Source organism: Epinephelus fuscoguttatus, linkage group LG24, assembly GCF_011397635.1.
Source record: "Epinephelus fuscoguttatus linkage group LG24, E.fuscoguttatus.final_Chr_v1".
NCBI lineage: Eukaryota > Metazoa > Chordata > Actinopteri > Perciformes > Serranidae > Epinephelus > Epinephelus fuscoguttatus.
Window position 1 is genome coordinate 16684307 of NC_064775.1, and position 20256 is coordinate 16704562.

Below are 20256 nucleotides of genomic sequence, written 5' to 3' on the forward strand. Positions count from 1 at the left end.
CGGGTTGTTGTCACTCACTGCTCCGTCCAGCACTCACTGTATTTCCTCATTATCGGTGATACAGAGGGAAGTCTGTAGCTAATTTATCGTTCCGAAATTTTAGCGGTAGGAACTGAACTATACCGTACTGCTCGGTGGAAACAGGGCTCTCGTCATTCCTGTGAAAAATTTCTGGGGACACCACTGTGCAAGATGAACAACAAAATCACCACCAAACCACAGCAACATATACTGAATCAATCTTTATTTATATTAAATTAAAAATATACTTTTGACAGATTCATGTAACAAACATGAGGAACGGTATTTCTATGATATAAAGCTTTGGGTATGGTTTCAAATAACTCAGATAGACAGTCAGCAGTGACCGTCTTGGATAAAGGGACATGGGGAAGTATGGAAAGAACGCCTTCTCTCTACTATGTCTCCTCTAAAAGCATGCAAAAACAAATAAGAAAATGAACTGAAAACAGGATGTACTGTGAAGGCTGTGCTCTGCCTTTCAGGGGAGAGGAGGAGGAGGAGGTCAGACTTGGCTCAGTAGTATTTCCAGTAGAAAGTAAGCAGAGAGGATAACACAGTTTATCTAGGTTGGTTGGCAGCACTGGTTTCAGTTTTATGAGTATTAGAAAGATAAAGAGGAGAAGTTTGCTTGTTCTGGTGTGTTCTCATTACTGAGGGACAAATGAAATGTGGCAGGCATAGGGGAAGCTGAACAGAGATACCAGGTGGATTCAACACCCCCCTCCGCCCACCACCACCATCACCACCACCACTTTTACAGTGCTCACCTAAACTGAAACAATACATGAGGACAGCCACAGAGCTCTGGAGAAAAAGGGCGTCACAAGAGTTCCACATGGAAAAAGGGTCAACAAGCACTTTTAAAATCAAATCCCCATTAGTCCAAAAGGTACACTTACATAAAGCAAATATGTACGGCTCTTTTTGTACAAGTTGTTATAAGCAGGAGAAAACAGCAGTAGGAGAGAAGACCATATAAATTCAAAGCATCGCCTCCTTATTTACAAATTCACCACGTCGGCCATTTCAGTGCTTTATAAAAATACTATTCACATTTGTTGCTGAAGTGTGTTAGATAAGTTTTGGAGGAAACCCCAAAGATTCTGTACATTTATCTGATAATTTAAACACAGGAAATGAAAGTGATGATTTGTGCAATTAAGATGTGGACAACTAAAAACTGCGGCTAGAATGACAAACGTGTTTCATAATGTGCGGTAAACAACACAATAGTGGAAAAAAAAAAAAGATTCAAGTCTTTTTTTTCTTGAAGAAAAACTTGATAATATGGAAAATAACTCAACATTAAAAGGGTACTATACACAAAAAAGAAATTCCCAGTTTGTGCTACTGAATTCAGTAAAAAAAAATATTTTCTCCAACTCTGAAATTTGAATATAATACTGTCATCAATGAAGAGATACAAAGGTGGAGGGCAGTAAAACACTCACTTTGGGTACCATGCAAGGTGATATTGTACTATACACTAGACTCTAACGCAGCCTATATGGTAGGTAACTGCTCAGGATGAAATATCGAAGGATTCACTTCTGGCTACATGCCTCTGCACCTTGGCTCAGAGGAAACGGTAAAAAGTGGAAATAAAAAAAGTGATCAGCAACACTAGTTGCCATGGTGTGTTCTTGAAATGCCATGAGCCACATGAGTGTTTAGGGCTGAGACAAATAGCAGCAGGTAACACAGTCCGACGCCAAGGCGAAACATGTTTGAAACAAGAAATGAGATTAGTCGGCAGAAAGGGAAAAAGTAGTTGCGGTACTAAAGAAAAAAAAAAACCAAGGCCTTTGGATGACAAAAACAAGACTTGACAAACTTCAGGTATGTTTTTCTTCCTTTTCTGGCAATGAACTTTTGAGTAGATTCAATTAAAAGCGCACGGTTGCAAAGTGTCTTGGATACTCTGAAGTGCTCTCGAGAACATGTGAGGCTCAGTCGTCTCAGTCGTCTCATCAGTTTTTTTAATCTAATCTTGATTCAAACACGCATTTTGCCTGGGTCTGCAGTATAATTTAGGCCAAACAAGAGAGACCAAGGCGTGTGTTTTTCTTCTTACCACCATCGTGCTTTTCTTTATTTTCCTCCTCCTTCTTGAAACCCAGATTTGGCAGACGCTTCCATCGCTCAGTATAAACAAGCTGAAACGCGTCATAAATATTTCACATTGATATTAAATGCTGTCTCTATTTCATTGAATTAGAGCTCCAAAAGGGACTACAAAATACTCCTTCATCAAATAATCATGATATCATCAAAGCAGCGTTATAAATACTGTTTGAAGCAAACAAAAAAACCATCAACTCGGAAACAAGGACATTCTTGAGGCTGGTCAGTACCACCTCAAATGTGTTTTCTTGGTGAACTCCCGGCCGCAGCACCTTCCTCTGACTTTTGCTGAAGCTTTTTGCTTTCTGAAGTGGTAAACGGCCGGATAAACAAGTTGAATATTTCAGTAACGAAGGGTGGAAATCTTTTCTTTCTACCCGCGAGTTTGATCAAAGTGCTCCAAGGGGAGGACAAACATATACAGCTTACTCGGACGAACACGTTCACACACAGAGGCATTAAAATGCACTAAATAAAAATCCTAAACAAGAAAACAGCACGCAGCTGAATGACAAATTACAATTACATTAATATTAATATGCAATGTGTAAGAGCTGGAAAAACTTGCTATAGGTTCAGGAACTATATGATTGTGTCCATACTGATTGAACTAAGATGTGATTCTCGGAAGAGGCAAACCACCATTACAAAATTTTCCTCTTGATCTTTGAAGGTTGGCAAGCTTTGTGGTATTTTCCCACCCACAGGTCTCCTGTATGGCTTGTCGGAAGAAATAATGGCTGTAACACCAGCGCTTTTAGCAGCATTGACTGGCAGTTTGCCTGCAGAGGCGTCAGTAGTGAGGGTTACAATGATTCTCTTGAGAGCTTGGGGATCTCAAGAGTAAAACTCAGCTGGGATGCTTTTCATGATGTCACTCTGGGACTTTGCACACCAAGTCCGTATTTTTTATTTTTTTTTTGCCTGAAATTGTTGCACATTTAAAAGTAAATACAACCTCACTTAATGTCAGTCACAGATTTCTTTCATTCCCCAATTTAAAAATGTATTCATGGTTTGCAGAAATGTACAATGCCAATGCTTATTCTGGCAAGTGGGTCAGCATGTCCCTATCTTAGACATACTGCCAGCCCCTTTTGTGTTCAGGATCAATTGGATTGCTGACATTGGTGGTCTGTTTGTCAATGTCCGATTCTAGTATTGTTAGCAGGGTATCAAACTGGATCACCTGAAACAGTCTTTGAAACCACTGGGATAATTCCAGTTTTATTGACAGGTAAACTCTCCTTGCTCTAGAGACCTTCTCAGGATTGGAAAAACCCAATTTCTGTCTCCTATCTATGACAAAATCATCTTCACTGCTTGAAACTCCATTGACTTGGTGTGCAAAGGCCTTTAGTGTAAATGGATCCAAGGCATCGTCAAACAGCAGCCAGACTAATAATTCAGTGTTGGGAAAAGTACAAATTAACAATATACAGCTGCACTTGAACAACAACAACAACAACAAACCTATAAAGACATTACAGTCTCCTCTAAGTTGTACCTTTGACACATTTACCAATATTAAGTAATTAGCTGAAAGAAAATTCAAGCAACCTTGACCAGCAACTACGAAGATCACATGTAGGCGTAGGTTTAACCCTGTCTCCCAGAAATTAGGTTAATACAGTACTTATTTGATTTCCCAGGTATGTATTTGCTGGATTACTATATGAATTAACATATCTATATCATTTGTAGGAGACAAGGTTAATAGCTTATGGAGTTCTGACTTCTGGGCAATAAGGTCCTTCAAAAATATTAAGCAATTTGGTTGTTAACACTGCCAATTAGAGCAGCCAAAGTGCAACTGACAGCACCTTCAGGTTAAAAGTCAGTCGAATGAGAACATGAATGTAGTCCTGATCTTTGTTGTTGATTATTAGAGTAAAATAAAAAGCATGATTTAAAAAACTGTGCAGGTTGCTTTGCCACCTTAGACCAAACCAGATACCTCTTGACTGCAGGGTGGTCAGGCTTGCAACAGGCTCTTGATTTCAAGGTGCCACTGATGAATTAAGGACAAACTATGTCAGAAACGACAGACACTGCCTCCATTCCCCATCTTCACTGGTATCGTGTCCAAATTTGCTGCCATAGAGACGAGTGGGTCCAGAGAAAAAGTGGTTAGTATTTATAATTTTTTAAGAACTAGATCCAAGCTACAGTCAAGTACCTTATAAATGAACACTGCGATAGAGACACATGTTAATTTTGGCACAGAACCATCACTGTGTGCATCAATAGCTCCTTCATAAAGCCTCAGATTCCTGACTTTAACCATCCAACACCTAAAAAGATGAAAACCTCCCAGAAATTTGGTGCTGTTTGCCACTCAGTGAGACAGTAGAAATGTTTTCTGTTGACAGCAGTCATATGATGGAAGTCTTTGAGGTCGGACCAGTGTTGAGCTTACTGTTGTTTAACAGCTGTACTGAAGCTGTCGACCGTATCATCACCGACTTCGACCGCATCTCTTTCCCCGCAGATATCCCCGCGGGGTCAAACTGGCTCGCTAATATGTGAACACACACACACACACACACACACACTTGTTCCATTCACACTGACATAAACACACACACACAAAAGTAGTTTTTCTGTGCTCTGCTGGTGCTGTCTTGTTCATTCCTTGAGGTCTTCATTAGGCGGCTTGTATGAACTTTTTCTTTCCTCTCTGTAGATGTTTTCTCTTTTTTCTCTCACTCTCTGTCTCTATAATCACCATTTTTAGTTCAGCTGCTTTGTAGATATCACACTATTCAGCAGATTCAGGAATTTCCCTAACTATCCTCCCACTCTTATGGCAAGACACTCATCAAGTTAGCCTCCTGTTCTAAATGGGAAAACCAGTGTATAAAAATCAATCGTCTCAACCCTGCAATCAGTGTTTATAAAAATGTTTACAGTGTATTTTTTTCCCTTATTCCCTTTGGCTTGGAAAAGGCTGTTTTTGATCAGCCTTTCCAAGCAGACAGCAGTCAACCAAAAACAACAAAAACAGCAGTTGCCCTGTGTGTTTTTCAGGCGAGTTAAAAAGTCAATGGTCGAACTACAGACGTGTGGAGGGATCACTGTAGTTTTGGCCATCACAGTATCACAGTTACAGTAAGAAAGATGAGATGAGTTTCACATGTTTGACGGAAAATTGGAGGATGTACGGTATAATCCTATAGGCAAAAAGAGTGAATATGATTGATCAGCTTTCAGTGCTCCATCCTCATAATACTGGATGTCCTGACTAAACCCTTTTCAGCCTTTTATTCCTCCATATTTTGCTGTTTCGCCTCACTCTACAAGGTCATTCACAAAACAAGACATCTTGACATCTTACAGACTCTATTTGTTCCGTCTGTTTGCTTATTTCAGAAACCCTTAGAAGTTCATCTTCAGACCTTTATACTGAAAAAATAAGAAAACATCTTGTTCCTCTCGTGAATCTGACACCGCAGTGGCTGGCAGTGAGTTCAGGTCCCCTACGCCAAATCCATCTTGTTGCGGTCTGCCTCGCTGGGACAACACTGTGCTGTGTGTCCACTGCTGTGTGACAGTTATGTGTCCCTTGAAAACTACCGTAACCTTCACGTTCTCAGTGACGTGGAGCGCAGTCTCTATCTACAGGACAGAAATGGACTGGATTGGATGAAGGTGAGTTGGGTTTGCTTGGCTCGGTTCGGTCCACCTCCTTCTGATGTCGCTACGGTCTACAGCAGATGGCACGGTATTTGGAAAGAGTTGGGGGCTCTGGTTGAGGCCGCTCCCCTCTGCGTGGAACAGTGGAACCGGAGAGGATGTCTGGGTTGCTGGAGGCTAGAGTCAGATTGAGGAAGGTTTGGAACGATTTAAACCACAGTGTTCCGCTGTCGGTAGGGTGGAGGGGGCAAGACGGTGCCAGATTTCAGGGAAAACTCAGACATGTACTCGGGGTTTTCAGCTACCGCCGGCCGTATGTGTCCGTTCTGCTTATAGAAGAGCTTGGCGTTGGTGGAGCCGCCCTGGGCGCCGTCAGGGATCGCCTGGTTAGACGATTTGGGGGGCAAGCTGTGTTGCCAGTACTCTGGATTGTCAAAGGTCACCTTCAGCTTTTTCCCGCTGACTTTACCTGACGTCTGTCCGTGCTTCAGCATGCTGGCGGGGTGCGTGGTGGCGTGGATCTGGTAGGCTGGCAGGCTGCCGTGCCCAATGGTGGCCGAAGTGGACAGGGCACCTGACTGGCACACCTGGGCTTGGGCAGTAGTTCCTGTTTGGCTCTGGCTGGCGGAGCCGCCACCTGGATTGCCAGGCTGTCCTGCGGGTTTGATGGTGTGGTGGGCGTGGAGGATGTGGGTCGGTGGGCCGTGGTGGCAAGGCATGCCAGATGGAGAGGGCTGGGCAGTAGGGAGGGGGTAATGGGGCAGGCTGGTCTGGATGGTAAGTGGGAGGTGGGAGCCTGAAGAAGCGATAGAAGAAGGAGGCTGGGTGGGCAGGGGAAGACCATTTCTCCTCAGTGCCTCCAGGCCCAGCTCGGCGGGGCTGTGGAAGGTGTTGAGGTATAGGGGCTCGTTGATGTACTCGTCCTCCCCTTTGGGCTGGCTGTTGGGTGTGCTGTGGTAGCCCGGGTTATCCAAGGCGTGGATCTCACCGTTCTTGTGTCGAGAGACAAATGGGTTCTCCTCAATGGGATTCAGATATTCTGTAGCACAGATCAGAAAAGGGAGGGAAGTGGAGAACAAGAGAAAAGAGGTTTAGGAGAGAATAAGACAAAGATTCACAGAAATCAAATCAAGAGAAGGGAAAACAAAAGAAATGAAAATTGAAAGAGTAAGAGAAAGAGATCACTCGCTAATGAGGGGAGAAGATGGTGATGATAATGGCGATAATGGCAGCCACTCAGGACCAGACGGGCAACATGCCAGCAGTTCTTTGGCACTGGAAACTCCATCTGCCAGGGGTGAAAATGCCAGCAAATGACCCCTCTTCACTGCTTCCAAACGCTATAATAGTGGGGTGCGAAACCTATTGATTTTGCCCACTCTTCCGCTCCTTGACATTGCATCAGATGCATTTTGCTGCAGGCTTTGTTATATTTTGAGCTGCTCAGAAATCAAAGACGGCAGTGCGAGAGCAGGGCTGATGGACTGAATTATGATCAAAGGCAAAACATGACTCTGTAGTAGCTGACATACACCGTTGACGGAAACTGGGTAGGAATTTTAATCAATGGAGTGAAATGAAATGAACAGGCAAAATGACAGGCAGAATATACTACAAAAGATTATATTTACTCTGTGAATGAGCAGCGAGATGACAGAGCGGGGAGAAGGTGCACTCGGATGGAATTTGTAGTACATACAGGATGCACTTGTTTTACATTTAAATTGTGTTTCAGTCTTTGTGGAACACCATAGAAGACTGTGTCAGACTTTTATTTCTATGGCATTGTGTTATTTGAAATTAATATAATGAGGTATGTGTATTACAAAGTTTAGTATTATCTCCACCATGCTGTGGACTAAATACAACTCCTACAATACAGTTATGCATGGTCACAACAAATTGCCCTGCAGGGCTGCAGAATTTCAACCTGGATTTATTTTTAGCTTTTTCGAAAGTGCTCTGGGAAGTGAACCTGATTTTAATGTGTTTTGTATTTTACTCATTTGTATTTTACTTATACCAAATGGCTTTTCAAGCAATTTCACTGACACAGACAAATTTCCAGTGTCGGAATAAAATCATGAGGGTGTTACCTTAGTTGGTGACCTCGATTGTTTGGTTTAAGATGGTCAAAAAACTCAGTCCGGGCTGTCTTGTTTTGTCATTTTGACGAAAACATGTTTAATTTAAGAAGTTCTTGGTTTTGATACTAAAGTTAAGTGACTTCATTGTCAACCAACCAATAGCATTGCTCTCTCCAGCACCAAACCGGACGCAACAAACTGGGTAGACAGTTAACATGGAAGAGACTCCAAAGAGGTGCAAGAACTTGAACAAGTCTCAGTTCTCTTGGACTGTGGAAACAACTCAGTCTCACTCCAAAGTAAACGAAATCCGGTGCTTGGGCAGTTACTTGCGGCGTCAGACACTGATGAAAACAGACATACTTTAACATCGATATGATATGTAGAAAGTCAACGTTATAGTTTAACGTTGCTCTGTGGCGTCAGGGGGAAACGTGGCAGAACACAGAAAACGGTGTCCCAGAACATCAACAACCAACGCAACCTTTCATGTTGTATCTGGATGTCTTTATGGATTATATCGATGCCGATCTGACAAGAAAACTGTCGACATATGAGACCTTTTATCTTGTGTTTCTAGAGATACAGTATGTGGTTTTGCAGACAGGTAAGACATTGCCAAAATATCATATTTCTTAAAGGGACTTTGGTGGAATTTTTTTTTTCTACTAGGAGTAGGATAGGAAATAGTTTCAAAATAAATCTAGTTGTAGTCTTGTAAATGGTGACTCTGCAAGATCCCCAGTCTTTACTCTTTTAAAAGTATTATCAAAGTCGTCTAGTGTATGGTAGGTGTGAGAGTACCTGAGGAGCTCTTGTCCTTCATGGGTGTCATGTATCCGTCCTCATCGGTGTCCCCTCTGGGTGCCCTCTCCCCGAGGAAGATGGTGGGGTCAGCGCTGTACCTCTGGCCCCCGCTGTCCTCTACTCCAGCCTGGCTCAGGCTCTTCTTGTGCAGGCTGCCATTACAGCGCTGATCCTCCAGGGCTGGACCCAGTCCACCTGTGGCTTCCTGATTCACGCTGGCCTGGGCACCTGCGGCAGAGGCCTCTGCAGGGTTTGGACCACCATCTCGATAGCCAAACTGGTTCTGAAGTAGAGAGACAAAACACTGTTACTGAGCAAACAGGGGTGGATTATGAGACTCATATTACATTTCCACTGCTAAAAGTTGTGGATGGTACCAATGGAACCAGGGGTACCTAGCACAATGATCTGGTACTAAAACGTGGAGCTGTGAACACTGCAAATGTTGATTGGTCAGTAGTGGACGGTCACTCTGCTCAGGTTTTGAGACTTTGGTAACCACTGTTCATACAAACGGTGAATTTTGCATATATGAGTAAACTGTAACTTTAAAATAAAGGATGTTTTGCTGCCTCTTGCAGCAGCTGTAGTTTGAGAAAAAATAACTTAATTCACTGGGCCGACCGCTGGCAACTTTTAAGGTGGAATGTTTACTTGTTATGCTACCCAGTGTATGAGTTGACGATGTGAATCCATCAGCACACCTTAAATTTCAATATGACAACTCTGACCATTCCTTTAGTTTTTATTGTCTCTGTTGGATGACATACACTTTCAGTAATGAGTGGCTCTTCAAGCGTTAGAAAATATATATTGCTTTCGACCAGATTATGTGAACTACATATATCCCAGTCCTCACTGGGAGAAAAAAAAGCGTCTTGGATCGTTGTTCCTTCCCGATCATTTTGCTAGTGAGTGGGGCCCTTGACACTTTGGGCACCTGGGCTGTTCTTATCCATTCATTACAGCAAACTGTAGTTTGACGTTCTTTGTTCTTCTGGGGAAACTTTGATGCATGTTTTGTATGTTTGACTCCGGCTCAATTGCACCACTCCAAACAAATGGCGTGAAAGCCAAATATCATGAAGTCTGAGTCAGTTTAAGCCAGCTGTATGCCACCTGCGGCAAAGGAAGTGGGACTTTTAACCCGTGCAGCTGCCTGTCGAGGCTAAAATTCTCCAACAAAGTTCTGTCGGTGTAGTCATCAGCCTTAAGGGACTGTGAAGGGCAGTCAGGCACAGCTACGATACAAACACCTGCACCTCAAAAAAAGAACAAAAAACCCCATAAGAAAAAACAAAACATGACATGTGAGGCAAAGGGCTTCTCGTGGTGCTGTGTTGGCTTGCCGTGGGCTATTTAACCCAGGCCTACTCCTCGGCACTCTTGCCAACTGCTAGCACTACAGCAGCAATTACAGGAAGCAGAGCTACAAAACACAACAGAGAAAGAAGGAAAGAAAAAAAAAGGAAACGTTCTGAGGTTATATCCGTCCACCTACTCCCACTGTCTTCCCTCCATCGCAATCAACATCCCCCTCCTCCAAACTTCTCTGTTCATCCCTTCTTCAAAGCCAGTCATTATCCGCTCCTCTTTTCAAGTGTGAGTGTGAGAGCAAATCAGCCCAGATTAGATAACTGTCTGTATCGGTCTGCGTCTGCGGTGGCGCAACCTGAATAACTAACTTCCTGTGGCAAAGTCAGGCAGCCAATGGATTTTAAAAATGGCTTGCTTTCCCTGTGTGGGCATGTTGGGGCTTTTGACTGCATAATCAAAGGAGTTTCAATTCATGATAGGGGTGCTGACCTTGAGCACGCAGGACCCTGGACAGATTAGTGTGTGTATTTTCTCTTTGAGGTACGTGTGTATTCTTTAGGGAGCAAAAAGCCGCTGTAAAATGGGTAGGTCACGGGGGTAGAGGGGCATAAGATGCAGAGCCATGGGCCAGCGGCACGTGGCGCATGCTGCAGAGCAAACAGCCGCTCATTGTCTATTAGTAAACGGCTCCGGCATTTTAAGAGAGCGTCTGTTATTTGCTTATGGAGCTCTGAGTAATGAAACCTGGGGCCTGGGGAGCCGGTGCATAAAGAGCCCAGGTTTAAGCCACACACGCTGGGATGGAAATGATGGAGGTGAGCCATTAGCAGAGGAAAATCATCAGTGTATTGGAAGTTCTTAACCACCTTGAGCACTTACAGAGGACAGTGAGTCGGGCAGTTTTTGACCAGAGAGAAATATTACGTTTCTGAGGTTAAACAGAAGACATGAAATGGTTTTATAATGAGATATGATTCGTTATTATATAACATATTTAATTATAGCTGAAGGTTTATGCTTCAACACCTTAAAATGTCATTTTAGAAACACGTTTATGAGCCATATCAAGACTGCAGCAGAATTAGTGATTAAAAAATGTTTAAATATAGCAGTTGTCTACATGCTGAAGCTGTGTCCTTACTCTGTTGGAGTCAACTCGAGGCCTGGTTGTGTAGGACGGAGGAGCCATGTTGAAACCTCGAGGCACCAGGTACTCGTCAGCATCCATCAAGTCGTCTAGATCCTCCTCGTCCAGAAGGCTCTGGAAGAACTTGCTGTCATTGGGGCTGGGGAGCTTCATGCGGTCGTCTCCCTAAACAGGTGACATGATGAAAACGTCACTTAATGTGATTGATTTCATCTAATGGGTGCTATTATTGCTACAAGTTAGACTCATTACATTCTACTGCATTTAAAAGCCTTATTATCCAGTGCTTTGACAGACAGCCTGTTGAGGCAAACACACCTGGATGACCAGGTATCGCTGGGGGTCCCGGGCCATTCTGCAAAACTCAGCAGCCAGCTCCTTAAACTTCGGCCTGCTGTCTGCGTCAATCATCCAGCCTGCGGAAACGGCAAACAAAATAAAATAATATTACACAAATAAGTGGTATATTATAGTTTACAGTTAGGATAATTAAAGTAATAATCTCTGAGATGTTCATGTAAATAAATGAAGCTCAGCGTAAATTCGATCAGGAAGATTTTCTTTACGCTATATCCAGTCACAATTCTCTCTGTCGCACACCCACCACTCCCACAAATCAGCTGACAATGGGTGATCCCTCTCCTAGTTAGCCAATCAAACTTTGCCACAATCTCCTTCACCCTCCTCCACAAGCAAAAGCAGCATGTGTATACATTCAGTAGGCTATATCTTCAGTAGCTAGCTAGCTAACCCTACACTTTTCAGGGTTTGATTTTGGTTTTGGAACAGGGAAGAAATGTATATCTTTTTTCAACCTCTCCAGGTAATGAGTGTTGTTGTCAGACCCTGGACTGAGCCGGCCTGATGCTACGTTACGATTGGCCAGTCTGCATCTGGAGGCGGGACTTAGTTAAGGGTCAATTGTGCTCCGAGTGACAACTGAACGTCTTGCCCCACTTGCTCGGAATAAATCAAATATATCAGCAACAAACCTGCTTTAGACAAAATTCTTGCTAGCTGTCGTACATGGAGGAAGAGACAGAATAATAGGAAAAAATATAGAAGCATACGTGATGGTAAACGAAATGTCGCACACCGACACGTATTAGAGCTATGGTACATAACATCAAAAGTTATAGGAAATAAATTGGCCACTATGTTAAATTACACAGAAGGTTATCCATGGAAGATTACTGTAACAATTTCATTATGCAAAACACAATTCCACAACTTTTCCCAAAATTTTTAAGGATTTTACTAATGTCTTGTTTCCAGATCTGAAAAAACAAACAAACCAAAAACAAACAAACAAACAAACAAACAAACAAACAAAAAAAACGGATTCCATGACTCCTCCAGGTTTTCCATGACCTCGGGAACCCTAGAAGGGGAAGACGGCGCTAACACATCTGACATTCTGTTCAACTCACTTATGTTTGAAGTGGCGTGCTGTTTATTTTTCGGTCTCTGCTAGGGTTGCAACTCTAAGATTGCTTCAGCCAAACAATGCCAGAATGAATGAAATGAATGAAAAGATTATGGAGGATGACACTGCAAAAACAGGAGCCAACTGACTGATGTCACACAGGTGATGCTGTTTCGATCAGTGGGAAATGAGGTCTAAGAACACACCTGCAATCACTGCTTATCACCATAGATGCTGTCAAAGAGAATAAAATGGAGATCCTTGAGATTTAAACTAGAGGTATTGCAGACTGAATGTTTTTTTTATTGGGAAAATGCCTATAAAAGTTCTCTAGACAATACAAAAAATGCTGAATAAACAAGCATAGTGCTCACTTAAACAAAGTTTCACACATTCTAAACTCTAAGTGCCTTGCTCAAGGGCAAATCAGAGGTTGTTATTAAGGTGGAGGAAAGTGTTTTTCATTTTGCTCTCCAGCCTGCTTCTCCCTCCCTGAGGCTGCAGTAAACAGAGCAAACCCCTGCAGGTGAAGTGAAAGGCCAGGTGGAGTCTCAGCTCAGATTAGACAGTACAGCAAGCAGAGTTGCTGATTTCAGTGTCTGCATTACATATTCTACAACAGTGTTGGCTAAAGTGGGGTCTGGGTGCCTCTAGCAATCCTAGAGGGAGGCTCCACGGATCAGCAGCAGAATGTAATTGCTTCATTTCACTTTAGTTCAAATTTAGTGGTTACCAAGTGACAAAAAATACTCCTCGTAGCTGTTTCCAAACCAGAACCTGTGCAATAATGTATGTTTTCTCTCCATAGAAACCGCTGACGATCTGAAGCTAGCTCTCCTTAAATAAACCTCGACCTTCTCTGTTGTCATTTCGCCTGCCACTCTTCGCTCAGTTCATCTAATTTCCGCTTCTAGCGCCCCACGCAGGCACATTACCTAAATGAGGTGCAATTACTCAAGCAATCAAACACTATTTCATCTTTATTGGGGTGGCGCTGAGGCGGCGGGGCACGCAGTGTGACAGCACACCAAATCACAAACAACGGCTCTCAGTCAACATGTAATTAGAATTAATGCAGCCAATTGCCAGGCTTCCTTCTGGCTCTTGATGGGGGCGGCGTGACCCGCCCGCTGGGTTGAGTCAGTGCTTGACCTGGTTTGGCTATTTCTGATCACCGCTGTGATGCTCACCTGATGTCACTCCACTTTAGTGTGCATGTGGTGTTTGTGGGTCTTTTGTTATGGTGCTGTGCCATTGAATAGTGAGTAAAAGAAGAAAATTAAAGGGACAGCTCACCCTGAAAATGAAAAATAAATATTTTTCTTCAAACCTGTGGTGCTATTTATCAGTCTAAATTGTTTTGTTGTCAGTTGTTGTGTTTTGGAGATACCGCCTGTAGAAATGTCTGCCTTCCCTCCAATATAATGGAGCTGGATGGCACTCGGCTTGTGGTGCTCAAAGAAAAAGAAATTAAAAAATCAATAGTAATGTCTCTTGCCAGAAATTATTGCTGCATTCAAGTGAGGTCATATTAACCGTATCCACTAAAAGTCCATATGAATTACCCCTTCATGTGGCATTCATGACCTCATGAGTGGACGTTTTCTGAAAGCTGCAAATTCATGAGTTGTGTGAGTGACATGTTTGCTGATGTTTTCAGAAATAGTGGAGGTCATGTAAATTCATTTTTCAATGGATGGTAAATTAATAAACTGTAATTTTAGTTGCACAGAGTTCTTCTTATTTCATAAAGAGTCTGAGGAAAATGTTAATATCCCTAATGGTCTCTTCTCGGTATGCACAAAACAACAATTAGAATCCAAAACTAAATTTTAAGAGATTACATATGAACATACAATACAGGCCAAAAGTTTGGACACACCTTCTCATTCAATGTGTTTTCTTTATTTTCATGACTATTTACATTGTAGATTCTCACTGAAGGCATCAAAACTATGAATGAACACATGTGGAGTTATGTACTTAACAAAAAAAGGTGAAATAACTGAAAACATGTTTTATATTCTACTTTCTTCAAAATAGCCACCCTTTGCTCTGATTACTGCTTTGCACACTCTTGGCATTCTCTCCATGAGCTTCAAGAGGTAGTCACCTGAAATGGTTTCCACTTCACAGGTGTGCCTTATCAGGGTTAATTAGTGGAATTTCTTGCTTTATCAATGGGGTTGGGACCATCAGTTGTGTTGTGCAGAAGTCAGGTTAATACACAGCCGACAGCCCTATTGGACAACTGTTAAAATTCATATTATGGCAAGAACCAATCAGCTAACTAAAGAAAAACGAGTGGCCATCATTACTTTAAGAAATGAAGGTCAGTCAGTCCGGAAAATTGCAAAAACTTTAAATGTGTCCCCAAGTGGAGTCGCAAAAACCATCAAGCACTACAACGAAACTGGCACACATGAGGACCGACCCAGGAAAGGAAGACCAAGAGTCACCTCTGCTTCTGAGGATAAGTTCATCCGAGTCACCAGCCTCAGAAATTGCAAGTTAACAGCAGCTCAGATCAGAGACCAGATGAATGCCACACAGAGTTCTAGCAGCAGACCCATCTCTAGAACAACTGTTAAGAGGAGACTGCGCGAATCAGGCCTTCATGGTCAAATAGCTGCTAGGAAACCACTGCTAAGGAGAGGCAACAAGCAGAAGAGATTTGTTTGGGCCAAGAAACACAAGGAATGGACATTAGACCAGTGGAAATCTGTGCTTTGGTCTGATGAGTCCAAATTTGAGATCTTTGGTTCCAACCGCCGTGTCTTTGTGAGCCGCAGAAAAGGTGAACGGATGGATTCCACATGCCTGGTTCCCACTGTGAAGCATGGAGGAGGAGGTGTGATGGTGTGGGGGTGTTTTGCTGGTGACACTGTTGGGGATTTATTCAAAATTGAAGGCACACTGAACCAGCATGGCTACCACAGCATCCTGCAGCGACATGCCATCCCATCCGGTTTGCATTTAGTTGGGCGATCATTTATTTTTCAACAGGACAATGACCCCAAACACACCTCCAGGCTGTGTAAGGGCTATTTGACCAAGAAGGAGAGTGATGGAGTGCTGCGGCAGATGACCTGGCCTCCACAGTCACCGGACCTGAACCCAATCGAGATGGTTTGGGGTGAGCTGGACCGCAGAGTGAAGGCAAAGGGGCCAACAAGTGCTAAACACCTCTGGGAACTCCTTCAAGACTGTTGGAAAACCATTTCAGGTGACTACCTCTTGAAGCTCATGGAGAAAATGCCAAGAGTGTGCAAAGCAGTAATCAGAGCAAAGGGTGGCTATTTTGAAGAAACTAGAATATAAAACATGTTTTCAGTTATTTCACCTTTTTTTGTTAAGTACATAACTCCACATGTGTTCATTCATAGTTTTGATGCCTTCAGTGAGAATCTACAATGTAAATAGTCATGAAAATAAAGAAAACGCATTGAATGAGAAGGTGTGTCCAAACTTTTGGCCTGTACTGTATCATGAGAGCATTATAATTTACTGTTGCCCTATACTCATTTTTACTGAAAAGAGCTTCATCATTCGCATCATCATTCTGTTAGTTATGACCACCAGCTGCTAGCAGCTAATTTCAACTAGCTCTCCTCCTTATGTTTTTAAAAAGTGATTGTAGCATGATCAGGAAAAAGCAGGGTGCGCCCCCTGGTGCGTCGATATGCTTACTGCGTCCTTTCGTCGAGAAGGTGTTCCTGGAAAGATATCCGTTTGTCCCATAGATTTTTTCTATTTCTTTTTCTTGAATTATACTTTTTCTTGAATTATACTGGAGAGAATTCTACAGCCGATATCTCTACACCACGGGTAAGAGGAAAAACATGTATTTTTGATTTGAGGGTGAACTGTCCCATTTAGATTTTAAACCTGCAGAGAGGATATGCTGCTCTGAGCGACAGCTATCGGAAAGTGGAACATAATTGCCCTCAAGATGACTAGGAAATCAGGACTACGTGGGAGCCCCTGAGCATTTTTGCTGCTTGTAAAGTTAAGGGAATCCCTTTGACCTCAGCATTTATAACATTATTGTCCAGACATTTTACACAGCACATGAAATTTATTCTCCTCCTCTGGGGGGAAAGACAGAAATCAGTTGGCATTGTTATTAGGCTAAATGACTGCGGGGCTTTCGCGGTTACGTCTGTGCTGTCAAAAGCCATTGGCAGTAGTTTTTCATTTGGAAAAAGAACAATTAGATATTATGACATTTCGGTCAGATTAACATTTTTTGTCATGGGAATATGCTTTGATATCAAGCTCCAAGCTGGATCACATCATTCTCTTTCACCACATTTGGCATTTTAAGCACTCACTGTTGTTGTCCTCATCCAGAGCAAATCAGTAGCACACCAGTGGAGTCAGTTTAAATTCATAGAGCTACAAGCAGCAAGTATTAAGAAGTAAATTCATAGTGTGGATATAATATTTATGCCACGAAAAAGATAATTAAAAAGAACTAAGAGCTGCAATGGCAAGGGGAAAGGAAGTTGATGTGAGGTAATTTTTATGAGATTTTCAGCTACTACCAGAAGACAGGCAGTGACAGGAAAGTCACTCCACCATAGTTGGGTTGAGGCAGGGTGGAGCGATGACCAGACTGGTGTGGGGAAAAGTAAAGCCAAACAGCCGATAGCTGGCAGATCTCGTAGCATAGATTGGCATGTATGTCTGGATCGCTTCCTGGAAATATGGGAGGGTGGATCCCTCTGCAGCCATGTACACCAGAACGAGAGTTCTGAAATCAGCCATGGGAACGAGCGCAAGATGCTAGAATTTGGGGAGGATGAAGGGAAGGCAGGGTTTTTGGATGAGCTGCACGAGCTGGAGGGAGAGCTGGGCGTACGTCGGCTGGGAGGGGGGTGTGGAAGTCCAGATGGAGGATGACATGTACAAGGATGTGGGCAGAGTCCCTGGTGAGGATGCATGTTGCACAACATAAAGCAGCATCTCATCAGTTTCCCGACAACATCTCTTTCTCTGGATTGTTTTCTCATCTCTCCTCTTTACATATCAACTTCTCTGCCAGCCTTGAGTCGAAGCCCCTGAGCTCAGATAACACCTTACCAGATGAATATTAAAAATACGAACCCTTTTATTAAACTACAACTCATCTGTGACACCTCAAGCTGAGTTGGAGCAGTGTATAAACATGATTACAAAATAAGATTATGTGCTCCACGACACTCAATGAGTTGGATTGCCGCTCTGTGACATTGTCTTTAATGCTGCCACCTGTAGCTGAGACAATTAAGTCTACAAATGTGCGATATGTAGCAAGAGACAAGCTTTTTCTATTTCACTGATGATTAAATTTTATGTACAAATCATTTGATGGTGCATTCTATGGATGTATAATTTGGGCATAAGTACGCTGAAATTATTTAAGTGTTTTCTGTTTGTAGTGAGGTAATATCTCCTTTTAATATCTCTGGAGGTATCAGGCCATTGTAGCAATGCTTTCAATCAGGCTTTACCGCCACTGAGTGACATTTTTATCAGGACCAGTGAACACTTTCTGAGAAATTAATACGGACAAATAATAATCTTCACAAAATGTTCTGTTTTTTCTCTCCCGATGGATGCGGCTATAGACGGCAGGCGCAGCTAATCTAGTTAATAGCGTCACTCAATTGAGCCGATCAAGTAAATCGTTTACCGTGCGTTGACAGATCACCACAGACGATAACCACGTAAGAGACATGTGAGAGATGACAGGATGGAGTGTGAAGCAGCTGATCTGCTACCTTCAAGCTTTGGACTGTATCTGAGACCTTAACCATGTTTGGAATGCATTACAGCCGTGAGTCAACTTTCTCCACTATGAATATCATTAAAACCAAGTACTGTTCCAGGCTCACCAACGAGCACTGACACATGTTCATGAAAATGGCACTTGCTCCATTTAAGCCAAGATTCAAACACTAGCAAGCAGAAAAAATATATGTAATGAAATGAAATAGATAAAGAGAAACCAGGCTGCTTTCTAAAAGAGGCACTTTGTATTTACTTTATTTATAAGTTTCTGTCACATACTTGAAATGTAGGCCTGAAGCTCATTGTGCTAGGACTAATTTTATTCATGGTTAAGGCAGCTATTTGTACAAGTGAAAAGATCCTTGGTGGAGAGGGTGGACAGCCTGAAGTCCCTTAGTGTCCGACCTGGGTGCTGCATACTAACTCAGTAGTAAGAAAGGCAAAGCAGTGACTTGTTTCACCTTAGACATGTTGGGAGACATTTTCTTCAAGGGCTTTCTACTAGAAAAGATCTCTGGTTCTCACGGTAAAGGTTAGGAAAAAAGTCATGGTTTGGGGTAAAATAGGTTTCTGTCCAATAGGGCTTTCTTGGAGAAAACCTGCAAGGAAAATTTCTGTCATGTGCAGAAATTCTAGATATTCCCTGAAATACTCAGGAATTTCTACTCAAGTATCCTGACAGTGAACATCACAGCCCAGTACAGAAGCAGCACTAAACAGGACGGCAAAGCCCTGCAAAGAGTCGTTTGTATAGCTCAAGGGTCAGCAACCAAGATGCACCACTATGCGCCACAGGAAGTCATTCCTGCCTGTGGCCATCAACCTGTTGACTCCTCCCGCAGAGTGTCAGCCCCTCTGAGTCAACAGTCTGGCATTTGGCTTTTTTAACCTTCTGCATTTATAATTCATAATTATCTACTGGGTGCAATAGTTCAACTGCCACAATATTCTGTGCAATTGTTCAACTGCGCCAGGCCGTAGATGTATGATGTACATAGTTGATGAAATGTTTAAACGTTTAGTTTATCCGGTGTAAAGCATTCACATTTATTCAATCGGAAAATGTAAGAATCTCTTTAGGGCGACGATGATGATGAATGAAACTTGAATGAAAAAATGTTACAAAACTAACTGTTATGCATTTCCATATTATTTTTGTCAAAGCCACAGGCAGTCACTTCAGAAGGGTTGAAGGGCCTCATGTGGCTCCTGAGCTGCAGGTTGCCTACCCCTGGTTAAGCTGAACATTTTTTAGGTGCTGCTCTGACCCGAGTGGAAACCTACGGGGCTACAAATTGAGGCTAACACAGAAATGTCAAAAACTGCAGTTTCTCTAATGGCCACTTGAGGTCAGCCAATCCCCATAGACCCTCATGTTACATATGCCCAACTTTACAGCAGAAATAAACATTATTACAGCCTGGTACAAAAAAAAAGTTTTGGTCTCAATAGCTAATTTCCCTGTTTATGACAACTGTACAGGGGATGAATTTTCATATAACTTACCTGTTTACATTTTATTAAGGCTTAAAGTTGGGCATAATTAAGGGCGTAGCTGCTTTGTTGACAGACCTTCGTCAGATCCACCCTTTGCTCCTCCACAGCTCCAATCTCTCACCCAAATATGATCACCTCTGGCTCCAAATCCCCAAGATGGCCACAGCCATAATGCCAAACTCAAGGCTTCAAAACGGGAGTCTACAAACCAATGGGTGGCGTCATGGTACCAACGTCCATTACTTTATACAGTGTATGCTTTATCCTGTCTAAAGGATGTTTACACCAGGCCAAGAGAATCATTAAAGATTCCAACCACCTGGATAACAACCTTTTCTTCCCGTCTAGGTCGGAAAGTAGGTACTGAGCACAGCAGGTCAGCCCTGAGAGGCTCTGGAGGAGCTTCTGCCCTCAGG

The 20256-nt window shown here is 42.7% G+C and overlaps 1 protein-coding gene across 3 annotated transcripts in view; it reads right to left on the reverse strand.

Moving 5' to 3' along the window:
* Window positions 1–274: 274 nt before the first annotated feature.
* The window catches only part of LOC125884958 (receptor tyrosine-protein kinase erbB-4-like), a 396776-nt gene continuing 376794 nt past the window's right edge, over window positions 275–20256 (reverse strand). For all 3 annotated transcript variants that reach the window (XM_049570285.1, XM_049570286.1, XM_049570284.1), the window contains exons 24-27: window positions 11461–11558; window positions 11137–11307; window positions 8676–8961; window positions 275–6823 (exon numbers count right to left, since the gene is read on the reverse strand). In XM_049570285.1, coding sequence (XP_049426242.1) covers window positions 5994–6823; window positions 8676–8961; window positions 11137–11307; window positions 11461–11558 — 1385 coding nt within the window. In that variant the 3' untranslated portion in view covers window positions 275–5993. The remainder of the gene's footprint in view (window positions 6824–8675; window positions 8962–11136; window positions 11308–11460; window positions 11559–20256) is intronic.